The sequence below is a fragment of the Lolium rigidum genome, chromosome 7 (genome assembly GCF_022539505.1).
Source record: "Lolium rigidum isolate FL_2022 chromosome 7, APGP_CSIRO_Lrig_0.1, whole genome shotgun sequence".
NCBI lineage: Eukaryota > Viridiplantae > Streptophyta > Magnoliopsida > Poales > Poaceae > Lolium > Lolium rigidum.
Window position 1 is genome coordinate 274,234,495 of NC_061514.1, and position 18,919 is coordinate 274,253,413.

General features: G+C 43.5%; 2 protein-coding genes across 2 annotated transcripts; both read right to left on the reverse strand.

Moving 5' to 3' along the window:
* Positions 1-14,694: 14,694 nt before the first annotated feature.
* On the reverse strand, positions 14,695-15,219 carry LOC124672784 (mitochondrial import inner membrane translocase subunit TIM17-2-like). Its single transcript, XM_047208959.1, has one exon. The coding sequence runs from the start codon at positions 15,172-15,174 to the stop codon at positions 14,695-14,697; it is 480 nt and encodes a 159-aa protein (XP_047064915.1). The 5' UTR covers positions 15,175-15,219.
* Positions 15,220-17,617: 2,398 nt separating this feature from the next.
* On the reverse strand, positions 17,618-18,343 carry LOC124672785 (mitochondrial import inner membrane translocase subunit TIM17-2-like). The gene is made up of 2 exons (XM_047208960.1): positions 17,950-18,343; positions 17,618-17,778 (listed from the first exon to the last, which is right to left on the reverse strand). Exons 1-2 carry the CDS (start codon positions 18,341-18,343, stop codon positions 17,618-17,620), a joined length of 555 nt encoding a protein of 184 aa, XP_047064916.1.
* Between the last annotated feature and the right edge of the window lie 576 nt (positions 18,344-18,919).

Sequence of the window (18,919 nt, forward strand, 5' to 3'; positions counted from 1 at the left end):
GACGCTTGAACCGGCTGGCGAGGCATGCTTTTCTTTGTGATGTTGCAGTGGGTTAAGTTCTAGTTAGCTATGCTGGCCTGGAGCATCTTCATCAGATTGTCGCATCTTATTTTACCATTATGATGTACAATGTTTTGCTGAAAGGTTTGTTGTAACGAGGCAATAGTTTTGGTTGGGTGATGGTTGTTTCATTGAGACATGAGATGTCCTGAATACAAACAGTTTGGCATGAACTAGCTTATTGATGCGTGGACCTTGTGCCTTGGCTCCATTTTATTCATACATTCATGTGTTTCCAAGTGGGTGCATCCAATTTTTGATGATGTTTGAAATGAATTCTTGCTGGATGCCTAAATTTTCCTCCTTAATGCGTCGGACATGGTACCTTGATGCCTGATGTTTCCCCAATAAAAAATGATGCGTGCGTATGTAGCAAAGATGACAACATTCCATCGATCTCAACATATAGAGTAGAATTTTAGGACATGGAGAGACAGTGCGTGCCTAGAGAAAATAGTTCATGTACTACTCACATTTGTTTAGATTTGTATTTATCTAGACGCATTAATTTCTGATGAAATGAATATAACATTCTCTCCGCCCCACAAATAATGTCTTGGATTTGTCTATATTTAAATTTATCTAGCCACTATTTAATGTGTGTATACATAATGTAGATAAAACTGAGACATATTTCGTGGAACAAAATTAGGACGGAGGAAGTAGTTGAAAGAGAGCAAAGGAAACAAACAATCTAGCCAGTCCCTGGATTGATGATTGAGCTACAGATTTGCAAGGGAAATGAATAGTCAGTGGAAGCAGTTATTATGTACAGATATAACCCATTGGATACTCCAAACCAGTAAATAATGCTTCATCGTTTTACGTACCAGACTGGATTGGACTGGGGCAAGCCATGTCACCGATCCATGTGCTTTGTCCATCCCGGCCATCCGTCCATCCATTTTCTGAGATCATCTCCTCCTTCCTGCTCATAGTTCTCTTTCTTTTCTCCTTACTTCCAATGTAGCTCTATAAATATAAGACCTTTGTTACCCACCGCGTGCGGGAAGCGTGTGTGACTTAGACTTTGACTTTTACTTGTCGAGGAGAGGAGAGGAGAGGAGAGGAGCCAAGATGGAGATGGCCTCTGCCGGCGGCTATCCCTTCTCTAGATCGTCTTCTCCGGATTCAGCACGTTGTCTTTTCCTTGTATTATGTTGTGTTGCCTTCTCGCGTTCTAGTTCTACTGCAGTTCCTCCCTGTCAAGATTTTTGGCATCAGGATCGGTGCGAGGCTAGCCAGGCTGCGGAGGGTACTCGTTCTTGTTCTACTGCAGTTCCTCCCTGTCAAGATTTTTGGCATCAGGATCTCTCTCTGGTTTGTCTCTGACCTTAATTTTAATGTTTTGCTAACAAGGCTTCCACCTGATTTATTAAATGTTTGCTACTATGAAATTCTTTGAATTTGGAGGAGAGGAGAGAAGCTGGAGATGGCCTCTGCGGGCGGATTCAGCAGGTTTTCTGTGTTCTTGTTCTACTGCAGTTCCTCCCTGTCAAGATTCAGCAGGTTTTCCGTGTTCTTGTTCTACTGCAGCCCTTCTCTAGATCGTCTTCTCCGGATTCAGAAGGTTTTCTTTTCCTTGTATTATGTTATGCTTCCTCCAACGCCTGACAGGTTCGTGCATGCCTTCTCGCGTTCTTGTTCTACTGCAGTTCCTCCCTGTCATGATTTTTGGCATCAGGATCTCTCTCTGGTCGCCGACGATGCTAAGAGGCAGCCGCGGCAATGCTGTCGGCGAGGGCGACGGTTCTGCCGACGTAGGAGCCGGTGCTCCGGGCATACGGGATTGGATTCTTGAGAGGACGCATTGTTTTTTTCTTTTTCTTTGTTTTTGCTGGAAACGTTGACCGAACGGTTTTGATCAATTGTATCGTGCGGCTGCCCGACCCGGGTGAAATCAACGCCGAGATTTTTGTGTGAAATACAGTCTAGCATAACTCTTCTTTTGTGTTGCAATTTAGTATCTGAACTAGTACAGTACTTCACATCCGATCTTCGGTGTCCGATTTCAGTATAAAAGAATACAGGTTGGGACGGAAATAGAATGAAAAACACCTTAAAATTCTCACTTGTTCGAGAACAATGGTATCGGAGGGCTGGGCGTGTCAAATCTAGCCACCGTTGTCATTGGGCTTGTTTGTCCCCTCCACTTCCTTGCCGTTGTCATTGTGCTGCAATGGCGGGGTCGTCGACAGGCGGTAGGTTCTGCTGTGCGTCATGGAGGCGGTTGGCTTCGGCGTCAACCAAGTTGGGGTCGTGGATGACCCCGGACAAGATTTCATACTCCTTCTGTGATGCCACCCCCACTTGCCGGTGCCTCTTCTTACAAATCACGTATAACTGCACTCTTGCCGGCGTCGATGAACTGCGTCGCCGCCTCTCCATGCACCCTCCTGCTCGGGCCTCCCTGCTTCCCAGACCAACAACCACTAGCTGCAAGACAACCCATGGCTGCTGCATGTATTCATCGATCTTGTTCTGCATAGGAAGGAGAGGTAAATCCCTCATTTACATGTAGGTCTATATTGTGTGTTGTCTGCTACTCTAATTAGCTATTCTCTGAGTTGCATAATCCAATTAGAACATTCGGTTTGTGAGAGATGTATTTTATCTCTGCGAAGCACCTATTGAACCTTCATACATTCTGTTAGCCGGCAAAGCACCTATTGATCATCATGATTACAAATTTCTCATGCTATAGTCAAGGTACGTGACAACATTTGCATTCTTGTATACCAGGATTCTTCAAAAAAGAAACTTCTTGAAATCATACTTGGTGTGGTTTCATTATATTGTGGCAATTTGTTACTGTTTTGGATTTATTGTAGCTGTTATGAACTGTCTTATGCATCATCGAGTTGTTGTGTTTCTATTCTTCTATTTTGATCTTTGTGTTATATTCACCTAGAAACTTGTATTATCAACATCATAGCACTGATATATTATCATTTACATTCAGCTACACACTATTTGAGCACAGTTGATTTTTTGATCCTGACGTTACTAGACTGTGGCTATAGTGTCGTTCATAGCAATTTTAATTCAGGGTAGATAAACTCATCTTTTACCCACCCGCAAAAAAACTCATCTTTTACCTGCCCGCAAAAGAACTCATCTTTTACCCATATTCATTAACGTTTGCTTCTTGTGGACCAGCATTGGTGAAATTGAACCTACGGATCTCAATCTCGGAGAACTTCCACCATAGTTACGTAGAATGAGAGTCCTCCAAAGGATTCAAATGAATTGTGGGTTGTTGAAGTTGATTTCAAACATAATAGCAGGTAGTTCTCTGTGATTTCCGTTGGGTTCTCTTATCCCAATTGGAATTGAATTGGGTTCAGTCCCCTTGTATTTTCATATTATACTCTGAACTTCAGCCTTCTTATAAGATTGTATGTGGGAAACTGTGAAAAAATATGAACCGTTAGATTTGCTTTGTAATTCGTGCTAGTCATGACCAACTGAAATTTAATAATGTTATCTAATTGAGAACTAAGTAATTAGGTACACCCTTATATATATTATAGAAACGCACATACAAAAATTGCCAAAGGGTTCTGAACTGCACTCGCCATTGCATATCTACATGCAGTTGCACATAGAAAGCATATATCGTTGCCATATTATGCACCAAGATATTATATTCTTCATCATTATCATCATCATCACTCTCATCATTAGAGGAAGTGTTAGGAGTCAAAGTAGGAGATACCTTTGATCCATTTGCCATAAGGCACATGTGCATACCGGAGGATGAAGATGAAGATATTCTTGAATCCTCATTTGAAATCATGTCTTGATCCATAGAGTGTTCGGTTTCCTCTACATTGTTAGTCAACAAACAACTAGAGGAAATATAAGCATTTTGATTATGGGAGCAAGACAAGGTAAGCATATCTTCATGAGATCTATGTAAGCAATTTACACATGATATGCAAGGACTATCAACACAAGCATGTAGGTCATTTTCAATTCTAGATGTGTTTAAGTCCAAAGAGGAAGCATTACAATAGGATAGAGATGAAGAATCATCATTATTGAGCACAATATCAACATTGCAATTTTCCTCACCACTCACCATATCATTACCTCGTGTCTTGCTACACGTTGGTGAAGTGGAAGAAGATGATAACTCATCACGACCGGAGGTGGAAGCAACTTGGAGCTCTTCATGATGTGAAGGGGAAGAGAGCTCCTCGGAGTCACCACCGACCAAATGAGAAGTGGATCCACCAAACATTTCCTTAAGCTTGATCCATATCTCATGAGACGACTTTCGCTTTATATATATCAAGAACCTACGAAAATCGGGTCTCAAGGAGAATAAAAGCTCATTAGATACTTGAGCTTCAAGATGTAAGTTTTTCTCATCCTCTAAAGATAGATTTTGAGGATCCATCGGAGGAGAAAAACCTACATCTAGAAATTGCTCAATGTTTGGACACAAGGTCCGAAGTTTACAAAGCAAGCAATTTCGCCACAAATGATAATTTGTGCCAACAAAGATAATTGTGTCATTGTGCACTAAATTACTAGCCGACATCTTTACTCTCAAGGCGGTGAAGCCTAAAACAAGGAGAGACCTTGCTCTGATACCAATTGAAAGATCGAGATGTCGCCTAGAGGGGGGGTGAATAGGCAATTACAAACTCTTGCGGATTTGTCTTGTAAGAATGCGGAATTAAACTATCGTTTAGTTTACAAGCACAAACCCTAAATATGCTAAGCTCAACTAAGTGTAACAATAGCAACTAGAGCTAAGCAAGATAGGCACAAGATATATGTAGCACAAGTGATAGCAAGATATATGTACTTCAAGCACGATGGCTATCACAAGGAAAGAGAGCTCGGGTATAGAAATAACCGAGGCACGCGGAGACGAGGATGTATTCCCGTGTTCCCTTGCTTTGCAACAAGGTACGTCACGTTTGGAGGAGTGGAGGTCCCACGAAGGATTCCCCGCGCCACGAAGGCTCACCCTATTCTCCGAACCACACCCACGAAGGATAATGGCCCTTTCCTTATGGTTAGTGATACGTCTCCAACGTATCGATAATTTCTTGTGTTCCATGCCACATTATTGATGTTATCTACATGTTTTATGCACACTTTATGTCATATTCGTGCATTTTCTGGAACTAACCTATTAACAAGATGCCGAAGTGCCGCTGTCGTTGTCTCGCTGTTTTTGGTTTCAGAAATCCTAGTAAAGAAATATTCTCGGAATTGGACGAAATTAAAGCCCAGCAGGCCTATTTTCTCACGAAGCTTCCGAAGTCCGAAGGAGAGACGAAGAGGGGCCACGTGGTGGCCAAACCCTAGGCGGCGCGGCCCCCTTGGCCGCGCCGGCCTGTGGTGTGGGCCCCCGTGCCGCCTCTTGACCTGCCCTTCCGCCTACAAATAGCCTCCGTGACGAAACCCCCAGCACCGAGAGCCACGATACGGAAAACATTACCGAGACGCCGTCGCCGCCGATCCCATCTCTGGGGATCCCGAGATCGCCTCCGCACCTCGCCGGAGAGGGGAATCATCTCCCGGGAGGACTCTACACCGCCATGGTCGCCTCCGGAGTGATGAGTGAGTAGTCTACCCCGGACTATGGGTCCATAGCAGTAGCTAGATGGTTGTTTTCTCCCCATTGTGCTATCATTGTCGGATCTTGTGAGCTGCCTATCATGATCAAGATCATCTATATGTAATTCTATATGTTGCGTTTGTTGGGATCCGATGAATAGAGAATACTTGTTATGTTGATTATCAAAGTTATGCTTATGTGTTGTTTATGATCTTGCATGCTCTCCGTTATTAGTAGATGCTCTGGCCAAGTAGATGCTTTTAACTCCAAGAGGGAGTACTTATGCTCGATAGTGGGTTCATGCCTCGCATTGACACCTGGGGAGTGACGAAACCCCTAAGGTTGTGTTGTGCCGTTGCCACTAGGGATAAAACATTGGCGCTATGTCCGAGGATGTAGTTGTTGATTACATTACGCACCATACTTAATGCAATTGTCCGTTGTTTTGCAACTTAATACCGGAGGGGGTTCGGATGATAACCCGAAGGTGGACTTTTTAGGCATAGATGCGCTTGGATGGCGGTCTATGTACTTTGTCGTAATGCCCAATTAAATCTCACTATACTCATCATGATATGTATGTGCATTGTCATGCTCTCTTTATTTGTCAATTGCCCAACTGTAATTTGTTCACCCAACATGCTGTTCGTCTTATGGGAGAGACACCTCTAGTGAACTGTGGACCCCGGTCCAATTCTCTTTACCGAAATACAATCTATCGCAATACTTGTTTTACTCGTTTTCTCCGCAAACAATCATCTTCCACACAATACGGTTAATCCTTTGTTACAAAGCAAGCCGGTGAGATTGACAACCTCACTCGTTTCGTTGGGGCAAAGTAGCTTGGTTGTGTTGTGCAGGTTCCACGTTGGCGCCGGAATCTCTGGTGTTGCGCCGCACTACATCTCGCCGCCATCAACCTTCAACGTGCTTCTTGGCTCCTCCTGGTTCGATAAACCTTGGTTTCTTTCTGAGGGAAAACTTGCTGCTGTGCGCATCATACCTTCCTCTTGGGGTTGCCCAACGAACGTGTGAAATACACGCCATCAAGCTCTTTTTCCGGCGCCGTTGCCGGGGAGATCAAGACACGCTGCAAGGGGAGTCTCCACTTCTCAATCTCTTTACTTTGTTTTTGTCTTGCTTTATTTTATTTACTACTTTGTTTGCTGCACTAAATCAAAATACAAAAAAATTAGTTGCTAGTTTTACTTTATTTACTGTCTTGTTTGCTATATCAAAAACACAAAAAAATTAGTTACTTGTTTTACTTTACTTAATATCATGCATGTTTTTATCTCACTAGTTAAGCATAATGGAAAACAACAAAAATATGAGAGATCTTTATGAACTTTATCTTGAATTAGGACATGATGTGTTTGAAGAGAGAATTAAAAAACCCATGGAACTTTATATGTATGCTAATGGGAATGTTATTACTATGGATGCTTTGAACACCATTGTTGCTAATGCTATGGAAAATTCTAAGCTTGGGGAAGCTGGCTCTGATGAGCATGATCTTTTTAGTCCCCCAAGCATTGAGGAGAAAATTTTCTTTTATGATTACAATATGCCTCCTACATTTGATGATAGCTACTTTGTTGAATTCGCTCCCACTATTACTAATAAAATTGATTATGCTTATGTGGAGAGTAATAATTTTATGCATGAGACTCATGATAAGAATGCTTTATGTGATAGTTATATTATTGAGTTTGCTCATGTTGCTACTGAAAGTTATTATGAGAGAGGAAAATATGGTTGTAGAAATTTTCATGTTACTAAAATGCCTCTCTATGTGCTGAAATTTTTGATGCTACATTTGTTTTATCTTCCTATGCTTGTTACTTTGCTCTTCATGAACTTGTTTATTTACAAGATTCCTATGCATAGGAAGCGTGTTAGACTTAAATGTGTTTTGAATTTGCTTCTTGATGCTCTCTTTTGCTTCATACTCTATTTTTCATGTGAGCGTCATTAAAACTGCTGAGCCCATCTTAATGGCTAAAAAGAAAGAACTTCTTGGGAGATAACCCATGTGTTATTTTGCTACAGTACTTTGTTTTATATTTGTGTCTTGAAAGTTGTTTACTACTGTAGCAACCTCTCCTTATCTTAGTTTTGAGTTTTGTTGTGCCAAGTTAAGCCGTTGATAGAAAAGTAAGTACTAGATTTGGATTACTGCGCAGTTCCAGATTTCTTTGCTGTCACGAATCTGAGCCCACTGCCCTGCAGGAAGCTCAGAAAATTATGCCAATTTACGTGCATGATCCTCAGATATGTACGCAACTTTCATTCAATTTGAGCATTTTCATTTGAGCAAGTCTGGTGCCATTTTAAAATTCGTCAATACGAACTGTTCTGTTTTGACAGATTCTGCCTTTTATTTCGCATTGCCTCTTTCGCTATGTTGGATGAATTTCTTTGATCCACTAATGTCCAGTAGCATTATGCAATGTCCAGAAGTGTTAAGAATGATTGTGTCACCTCTGAATATGTCAATTTATATTGTGCACTAACCCTCTAATGAGTTGTTTCGAGTTTGGTGTGGAGGAAGTTTTCAAGGGTCAAGAGAGGAGTATGATGCAACATGATCAAGAAGAGTGAAAGCTCTAAGCTTGGGGATGCACCCGGTGGTTCACCCCTGCATATATCAAGAAGACTCAAGCGTTTAAGCTTGGGGATGCCCAAGGCATCCCCTTCTTCATCGACAAATTATCGGGTTCCTCCCCCGAAACTATATTTTTATTCGGCCACATCTTATGTGCTTTTTCTTGGAGCGTCGTTTTGTTTTTGTTTTTGTTTTGTTTGAATAAAATGGATCCTAGCATTCACTTTATGGGAGAGATACACACTCCGCTGTAGCTTATGGACAAATATGTCCTTGGTTTCTACTCATAGTATTCATGGCGAAGTTTCTCCTTCGTTAAATTGTTATATGGTTGGAATTGGAAAATGATACATGTAGTAATTGCTATAAATGTTTTGGGTAATGTGATACTTGGCAATTGTTGTGCTCATGTTTAAGCTCTTGCATCATATGCTTTGCACCCATTAATGAAGAAATACATAGAGCATGCTAAAATTTGGTTTGCATATTTGGTTTCTCTAAGGTCTAGATAATTTCTAGTTTTGAGTTTGAACAACAAGGAAGACGGTATAGAGTATTATACTGCTTTCAATATGTCTTTTATGTGAGTTTTGCTGTACCGTTCATCCTTGTGTTTGCCTCAAACAACCTTGCTAGCCTAAACCTTGTATCGAGAGGGAATACTTCTCATGCATCCAAAATACTTGAGCCAACCACTATGCCATTTGTGTCCACCATACCTACCTACTACATGGTATTTTCCAGCCATTCCAAAGTAAATTGCTTGAGTGCTACCTTTAAAATTCCATCATTCACCTTTGCAATATATAGCTCATGGGACAAATAGCTTAAAAACTATTGTGGTATTGAATATGTAATTATGCACTTTATCTCTTATTAAGTTGCTTGTTGTGCGATAACCATGTTTATCGGGGAACGCCATCAACTCATTGTTGAATTTCATGTGAGTTGCTATGCATGTTCGTCTTGTCTCGAAGTAAGGGCGATCTACACCGAGTTGAATGGTTTGAGCATGCATATTGTGAGAGAAGAACATTGGGCCGCTAACTAAAGCCATGTTCCATGGTGGAAGTTTCAGTTTTGGACAAACATCCTCAAATCTCTAATGAGAAAAGAATTAATTGTTGTTGAATGCTTAAAGCATTAAAAGAGGAGTCCATTATCTGTTGTCTATGTTGTCCCGTATGGATGTCTAAGTTGAGAATAATCAAAAGCGAGAAATCCAAATGCGAGCTTTCTCCTTAGACCTTTGTACGTGCGGCATAGAGGTACCCCTTTGTGATTCTTGGTTAAAGCATATGTATTGCGGTGATAATCCAGGTAGTCCAAGCTAATTAGGACAAGGTGCGAGCACTATTAGTACACTATGCATGAGGCTTGCAACTTATAAGATATAATTTACATGATGCATATGCTTTATTACTACCGTTGACAAAATTGTTTCATGTTTTCAAAATCAAAGCTCTAGCACAAATATAGCAATCGATGCTTTTCCTCTATGAGGACCATTCTTTTACTTTCAATGTTGAGTCAGTTCACCTATTTCTCTCCACCTCAAGAAGCAAACACTTGTGTGAACTGTGCATTGATTCTTACATACTTGCTTATTGCACTTATTATATTACTCTATGTTGACAATATCCATGAGATATATATGTTACAAGTTGAAAGCAACCGCTGAAACTTAATCTTCTTTTGTGTTGCTTCAATACCTTTACTTGAATTATTGCTTTATGAGTTAACTCTTATGCAAGACTTATTGATGCTTGTCTTGAAATGCTATTCATGAAAAGTCTTTGCTTTATGATTCACTTGTTTACTCATGTCATACACATTGTTTTGATCGCTGCATTCTCTACATATGCTTTACAAATAGTATGATCAAGTTTATGATGGCATGTCACTCCGTAAATTATCTTTGTTATCGTTTTACTCGCTCGGGACGAGCAGAACTAAGCTTGGGGATGCCGATACGTCTCCAACGTATCGATAATTTCTTGTGTTCCATGCCACATTATTGATGTTATCTACATGTTTTATGCACACTTTATGTCATATTCGTGCATTTTCTCGGAACTAACCTATTAACAAGATGCCGAAGTGCCGCTTGTCGTTTTCTGCTGTTTTTGGTTTCAGAAATCCTAGTAAAGAAATATTCTCGAATTGGACGAAATTAAAGCCCGCAGGCCTATTTTCTCACGAAGCTTCCGGAAGTCCGAAGGAGAGACGAAGAGGGGCCACGGGGTGGCCAAACCCTAGGGCGGCGCGGCCCCCCCTTGGCCGCGCCGGCCCGTGGTGTGGGCCCCCGTGCCGCCTCTTGACCTGCCCTTCCGCCTACAAATAGCCTCCGTGACGAAACCCCCGAGCACCGAGAGCCACGATACGGAAAACATTACCGAGACGCCGTCGCCGCCGATCCCATCTCGGGGATCCTGGAGATCGCCTCCGGCACCCTGCCGGAGAGGGGAATCATCTCCCGGAGGACTCTACACCGCCATGGTCGCCTCCGGAGTGATGAGTGAGTAGTCTACCCCTGGACTATGGGTCCATAGCAGTAGCTAGATGGTTGTTTTCTCCCCATTGTGCTATCATTGTCGGATCTTGTGAGCTGCCTATCATGATCAAGATCATCTATATGTAATTCTATATGTTGCGTTTGTTGGGATCCGATGAATAGAGAATACTTGTTATGTTGATTATCAAAGTTATGCTTATGTGTTGTTTATGATCTTGCATGCTCTCCGTTATTAGTAGATGCTCCGGCCAAGTAGATGCTTTTAACTCCAAGAGGGAGTACTTATGCTCGATAGTGGGTTCATGCCTGCATTGACACCTGGGGAGTGACGAAACCCCTAAGGTTGTGTTGTGCTCGTTGCCACTAGGGATAAAACATTGGCGCTATGTCCGAGGATGTAGTTGTTGATTACATTACGCACCATACTTAATGCAATTGTCCGTTGTTTTGCAACTTAATACTCGGAGGGGTTCGGATGATAACCTCGAAGGTGGACTTTTTAGGCATAGATGCAGTTGGATGGCGGTCTATGTACTTTGTCGTAATGCCCAATTAAATCTCACTATACTCATCATGATATGTATGTGCATTGTCATGCTCTCTTTATTTGTCAATTGCCCAACCGTAATTTGTTCACCCAACATGCTGTTCGTCTTATGGGAGAGACACCTCTAGTGAACCGTGGACCCCGGTCCAATTCTCTTTACTCGAAATACAATCTATCGCAATACTTGTTTTACTGTTTTCTCTCGCAAACAATCATCTTCCACACAATACGGTTAATCCTTTGTTACAGACAAGCCGGTGAGATTGACAACCTCACTGTTTCGTTGGGGCAAAGTAGCTTGGTTGTGTTGTGCAGGTTCCACGTTGGCGCCGGAATCTCCGGTGTTGCGCCGCACTACATCCCGCCGCCATCAACCTTCAACGTGCTTCTTGGCTCCTCCTGGTTCGATAAACCTTGGTTTCTTTCTGAGGGAAAACTTGCTGCTGTGCGCATCATACCTTCCTCTTGGGGTTGCCCAACGAACGTGTGAAATACACGCCATCAGTTAGCTTTTCCTCCGCTCCGGAGATGGCAAGCTCCACAACCACTTCACAAGCTCCACGAAGGAGAAGCCCGGGCCTCTTCACAATATTCTTGAAGAGATCACCGGAGCACCAACCGCCAAGCCAACTAGGAGGTTTCCCTCCAAGAGTAACAAGCTCACGGTCTCTCACTCGAACTAATCGTGGTGGAGAGCTCAACACTATGCAATGATGCAAAGCAAGAACACTAGAGGTGTTCAAGTCCTTCACTCTCAAATCCCACCCAAACAACAAATGCTAGGATGAGATTGGAGAGGAAGAACAATGGGGAAAGTCAACAAAAGACTCCAAGATCTAGATCCCAAGAGATTCCCTCACTTAGAGAAGAAATGGATTGGTGGAAGTGTAGATCTAGATCTCCTCTCTTAGATCCCTCAAGAATGAGCAAGAATCATGGGGGGAACAAGAGAGAGAGCAAGTTCTTCAAAGGCAACAATGGAGGTGAGAGAATAGAAGAACTAACTCAGCCCAAGGTGGAAGAAGGGCTATTTATAGCCCAAGAGCAAATATAACCGTTGGGGAAAAGTTGGGCTGAGTCAACCGTCGGGGAAGCCGGTCAATCGGGCCTGGGGCCGGGCCGTCCGGTCCAGGGTCCGGTCAGACCGGACCACAGACCGGGGACACTTTGCGTCTTCCAGGAACTCATCCGGTTGGCGCCCGGTTGGCGACCGGTTGGCGACCGGTCGACCGGACGGCACGCCGAGCCCGCCGGTTCGTAGGCCGGCTGACCGGGCGGCAGGCCGGAGCTAGTCCGGCGCACGGGCCGGTCCGACCGGGTCCCGCACCGGTGAGCAGGAAAACATGTTTATACAAAAACTGTGATAACTTTTGTGTCCGGACCCCGATTGACATGAAACCACTTTTGTTGGAAAGATAACGACGAATAGAACCCCAACAAAAAATGGAAATATGGAGACTCCTCACAGAACATTTTAGATGATTTTAGAGAGGGAGTCTCCCACCGTCAAGAAACGGTGAAGACGTCCAAACTCGAAAACGCAATAGAAGATGCATGCGGATTCCGTTTTCGATGAACTTGGGCTTGTTGTAAAGCTAGCAACAAGCTCAAGAACCTCACACAGAGAAACACCAAGAAGCAATAGGGAAATGCAAAGTATGCAAAGGATTGAGCTCCCTAAGACGATGCGATCAAGTTACCCAACCGAAAGCCCCTCTTGATAGTGCGGCTATCTATCCTATAATCTGGTCTCCCAACAACCACCTTGAGACCGGTAAAAGAAAAGCCTAGCAAGGCCATACCTTTGCCTTGCGCATCCCGCTTGATCTTGATGATAGCTCTTCAAGCTCCACTCAAGCCGGAATGCCTCACTTGATCATCGTCGCTTCGTGAAGACTCACAAATGCTCCCCCATATACCATGATGGGAAAGCTCTATTGATGCACATCTTCACATGTACATTATCACCAAATGGACGGCAAGCTTCAAGCATGTGATCCACTTGAGATGCTCATCTTGAACTTGCCCGACTTAACCTTGTATCTTCTCATACTCTATCGTACTATCTTGAGATGTATATAGAGAATTCTTCACTTGGAATCAAGCTCTCAAGATCTTGATCATCCATTGCTTATCATATAAGATAGAGTATGGCTAATATTGAGTTCCACATAAGAACTCCATCTTCATTTCTTCTTCTTGATCATATCACATATATATCTTCAAATCGATGATCTTGATGCCAATACACAAGGTGTATATTTATCTTCATGGCATCCATACTTGAATCCAACACATGGAATGCAAGAAGTACCTATAGAATATTCCTTCATATAAACTCAATGAAAACATTAGTCCATAGGGGTTGTCATTAATTACCAAAACCACACATAGGGGCAATATACCCTTACAGAGGGATAACAACTTTGAAGAAAGGTGCAAATAACCGCCACAACTGGGGCAACTTTATTAAAAGACCACCTAGATACATTTTTTCGCAAAAAAAACCACTGTAGTGATATGCTCAACTAGGTCTTTTAGGGCAGCCCCACCTGGGAGAGAGCTTGGCGGGGTCACGTAAGGTCACATGGGGATTGTGCGAAGTCCCCGTCGCTCTGGGCGACCGGGGAAGCATGGTGGCAAGGGCCTCTAGCGGCGGCGTTATACAGGAGCACGACAGAAAGCCAGAGGGAGAATGGGAAGAGGGTCAGCACAACTTAGAACTCATTACAATGTCAATGATGAGGTCAAAGGAGACGGGGAGGCATGGATCATCGTTATAGACGAAGACCGGTATGCAAGCGAATGTGGTGGGCTGGCTTGTCGATGCGCGGCTATTCTGGGAAGACGTTGGAGGCTTCAGGAGCACCACTAGTTGGACCAGAATAGAGCGGCGGAGCAGACCGACTGTCAGCGGCAGGGACCTAACCTAACCGAAGAATGTATGAATTCATGACCGACATGGCAGAGCAAACTTATTTGAATATATAACTTTAGTGGTATAAGTTTTATGACATGTTTTTTGTTGACAAAATTAATAATCACAATTTTCTCGAGATGTGTAATACCTAATAAACAGACATGAAGGGAGTAAATTACTCCTTTATCCAATCTTGATGCAAATACATGGAATCACTTGCATGTTCTTGCAAACAAAATGCAGAAACGGGACAATGTACTCCAAGTAGTGGCATACTTTCTGTATCCAACGTGGCTCCCTTCACGCTCCTATATCCTATATGTAAAATGCTCCGGAATAAATAAATTCTTTATGTTCAAGAACACTGTGTTGGATTTTAGTATATATTGTCTAAAACAAATAGAGATTGGGAATTTGGGATGCAAATAGATAGAATTAGAAAAAGAAAACACCTCTCGCTTTCTCACTTGTACGCGAACGATGGTATCGGATCCGTGTGAAGGCTCTCCAACTCGCCCCGATTGCCATTGTGTTTCCTCGCCTCCTCCAATTTCTCGGCCAAGTTGGGGTCGTCGACTGGCGGTTGTGGCCGTCCGGATTCGTCGACGACGTGGTTGAGCACGATGCCGACACCCTCGATGAGCGCGAGGAGACAGCCGCCAAACGCCGCGGAGCGAGCAGCGGCTCCGAGTCCCCTGCGCAGGTTGAGCGAGCCGTGGGTGGCGGCGCCGGCGATGACGGAGTTCCAGGGGTCCTCCTTCTGGCGCACGAAGACGGCCGTGCAGTTGAAGACGGAGAAGAGGCCGCCCCAGACGGCGAAGGCCCCGCCGATCCGCGGCGCGTTCATGCGCAGGGCCTGCATGCCGCCGGCGAGCCGCGCGCCGTTGGGCGAGTTGTAGGTGCCCTTGGCGAAGTGGAAGACGGAGCCGCCCACGGCGCCCATGGCGAAGGCCCCGCCGAGATCGTCGAGGATGCGATCTGGGCATGGATCCCGCTCCGGGAAAGGCGTCGACATAGTTCGCTCGATTCGTAACCACGGCGGAAAGCCGGGAAGATGATTAACAATCGAAACTACGTACGGAATACAAGACCTATAGCACCAACAACCCACCAACAATGGCGTCCGTGAAATATGAATCTAAAAAGGTTTCCTGTTGTGCACGGCCTGGACTAGTCCAGATTTATTGCTGAGTCCACAAAAAATAAAATGAGCCAATTAGGCAATTACGTCAATAAGAAATATTTTGTAGCCTAAAACGGCTTGCCCAATTTGTTGTTACCCTAAATTAAACAACCAGCCAAAAAATCATTAACATGTAAAATAGTCCCTCCGTTTCAGTTTACTAGTCCTATGCGTATCCCTAGGTCGCTAATTTGATAAACTTAATATAAGATATATATTACTCCCTCCGTTCCTTTCTATAATGCCTATTGTTTTTTCGCTTTTGTTTCAGAATATAAGAGTAAAGCTATGTTTTTTTGCAAAGAACCCCTTCCACCGATCTATTCCCGTCCAGAAAATCTGGGAACGAATCTATTCCCGTCCAAAAAATCTGGAAACCAATCTATTCCCATCTAGAAAATGTGGAAACCAATCTATTCCCGTCCAGAAAATGTGGAAACCAATCTGATTATGGAAAGAATAGCGGGAGAGAGGGAGTACATGACGCGATTGTTTATGGAAACATGATTATTTTCTGAGATCTGATTTTAGTTTCCCATTTTGTCTCTAAGATCGCTAGGGGGTTTTGTGTCAAAAAAATGGCTTGCGCTAATTTCCGTGCTAAAATACAATAGGCACTATAGAAAGGAATGGAGGGAGTACCAAAAATATACCATTAGAAATTTTACGTTTTATACTTTCTAATGGAATAACTTTTGTGTTATATAATTTATATTAAATAGATCAAATTGAAGGCATGACTAATAAACTGAGATAGAGGGAGTACAAAATTAATATCATTAAATACATCATGAAGTATATTTTCATACTTATATTTATAGAATATCATAGATTTTGATAGTTACTTCTAAAAGTTTGACCAAACTTTGCTTAGTTTGACTTTTCAGAACATTTTCAAGATTTAAAAAATGCGGAAAAAATCTAGGACATATATTATGTTGTGTAAAATGAATCTGCAAAGTTCCATCCAAAAATTTGAAAATGTCTGGCGTGCACAAAAAAGACAAATGATATGTGGATAGTTATGAATACTATTCACTTAGGCCTTCTTTTTTTCCACAGTCACATATGGTCATATCTTGGGACGAAATTTTACATGTGCACACAATACAACATAACCCATGTTCACGATTTTATTTCGTATTTTTTAAGAACTTAAAAGTGCAACATTTGATAATTAGGTGCGGGCGCAACTATTTACGAAATATTTGCACTCGGTTGGTCGCTTCTACTTTGGCTTGTAAGGTGAACAGGTGAAGGGACATCATTTGATTGTTTTGCCCCGAGGATCCACCATATTTTATTATTGAGCTACCTAAAGATAATGTAACTGTTTTTTGATAATCAATAAAGTCGTGATGATGCCTTTCCTTCGAAACAAAAAGGATGCCAACATTGTATCTTTGCATTTATAGGGGTGAGTGTATATGCGTGTATGTGTGCCTGCGTTCAAAAGGATGCCAATATTGGACAGGGCACGGTTTCTAGAGCGAGCGGTTTTGGACTGGCCAGAAATTACCACGTCGTAACCTGTTTTGATGTATGTTGACATTGTTGATATTTACCGTTCGCTAAAAAATCGGATGACAAGTCATCTACTTCTCAAAAAAAGATACTAGTGTCCAAACGAGTTCTCTCATTATAATAGAAGGACACTAGGCGAATTATTGCGGGACAAATTGGATGTTCAAGGCTCATGGTGAACAAGGACTACATGGATATGATATCTACCATGCAAAGATGGCGGTAATTCTATTGAAGTTGCGGCAGCGATTTATGAAGAGTGTGCTTTTTTCTTTTTGGAGGTTTTTCTATGTTATTTTTGCTCATAGGGCTAGAGGAAGCAACAAGGTCACCCTTACTTTGGCTTGTATTTTTTTTTTTTTTTGAGAGACCTTACTTTGGCTTGTAAGGTGGAGGGAGCTCAGTCGATTGATTTGGGCCGAGGATCCACCAGATTTTATTGTTGTGCTACTTACATAAAGTCGTTACGATTGTTTTCCCTCAAAACAGACATTTACCAAATCAACGTCCATATTTTTGCGTGAAATAAAAAAATCCAGCAGAACTCTACTTTTGTGTTGCATCATACTCTTCAGTTTTCAGTATATTGTTCAAAACTAATACAGGTTAGGACGGAAATATACAAAATATAATTGAAAACACCCTTTTCTCACTTAACCTAAATAATGTATATCGGATGTCAAATCAAGCCACCCTTGTCCGTGGAATTCTTCGTCTCCTCCGCTTCCTTGCCGAAGCGAGGATGACCGCTCGAGCCTTGGACGCCGCCTCCTTGTGCTGCAATGGCGGGGTCGTCGACGGGCAGTAGGTTCTGTTGTGCGGCATGGACGCGGTTGGCTACGGCGTCGACCAAGTCGGGGTCATCGACGACGCGGTTGATAACGGCTGCGGAGAAGATGGGGTCGTGGACTTGCGGTAGGTTGTGCTGTGCGGCAATGGCGGCGGCCAAGGCAGGGTTGTGGACTTGCGGTCGGTTCCGCTGCGCCTGCTCGGCCTGGGCTCGGTCGGCCAGAAGGCCCATGCCCTCGACGAGCGCGAGGAGGACGGCGCCGGTCGCCGCCGACTTTGCAGCAGCTCTGAGGCCCTGGCGCACGGAGAGCAGGCCGGCGGCGGCGGCGCCGGCGGCGATGGAGTTCCAGGGGTCGTCCTTCTGGCGAACGTAGACGGCGGTGCAGTTGAAGGCGGAGAAGAGGCCGCCCCAGACGGCGAAGGACCCGCCGACTCGCGGGGCGTTCATGCGAAGGGCCTGTAGGCCGCCGGTCATCCTGGCGCCGTTCGGCGAGGAGCGGACGCCTTTGATGAAGTGGAAGACGGAGCCTCCCACGGCGCCCACGGCGAAAGAACCGCCGGCGTCGGCGACGATGCGGCCTGGGCATGGGTCCTCCTCCGAAAGAGACCTCGGCATTGTACTCGATCTCGATGCGTAACCCGGCCTATCTAATCGATTAACAAGTAAATCTACGGAACAGCAGAGCGGGTATAAAACGACCGATCGTTGTATGCAGTATGCGGTACGGACTAGTACCGCAATTCTTGCACGAGAAGGAAAAGCCCACCGCAGATTGACTTAAAAATTAAAATAGACTTCTGATCGCTGCCGCCCAACAAAAAATTGGTAAGAATTTAGGTAACACATACTATTAAAAACTAAAAAATAACTTGGGGCATCTCCAGGATTCCAACGAATTGATGAATTCTCAAGCACATCTCATTTGGACATTAGAGGGTTGAAGAAAGCACGATTCACGATGTAATTTATGTGTAACTCGGAAATCTAAGTTGCAATTGCAACCCCCTGTAATTCTCAGGTGCAACAAATCACGATATAAATTTAACGGTCCTAAAGTCAGTTGAGCTATAAGTTAATTCTAGGTCGACCAAGAACTAGCAAAACTGATAATATATCTTCCTTCTCTCATCTGCAATATGTTTGCACGACGGCATAGTAAAGCTTTGGGGGCATGTGGCAGGACGTGGGGAT

Coding starts and splice junctions, on each gene's coding strand:
- LOC124672784 (XM_047208959.1), bottom strand. CDS start 15,174: ATGGGCGCCGTGGGCGGCTCCGTCTTCCACTTCGCCAAGGGCACCTAC.
- LOC124672785 (XM_047208960.1), bottom strand. CDS start 18,343: ATGCCGAGGTCTCTTTCGGAGGAGGACCCATGCCCAGGCCGCATCGTC. Junction 17,779..17,949: donor CGTCGAGGGCATGGGCCTTC/TGGCCGACCGAG, acceptor TGGTCGACGCCG/TAGCCAACCGCGTCCATGCC.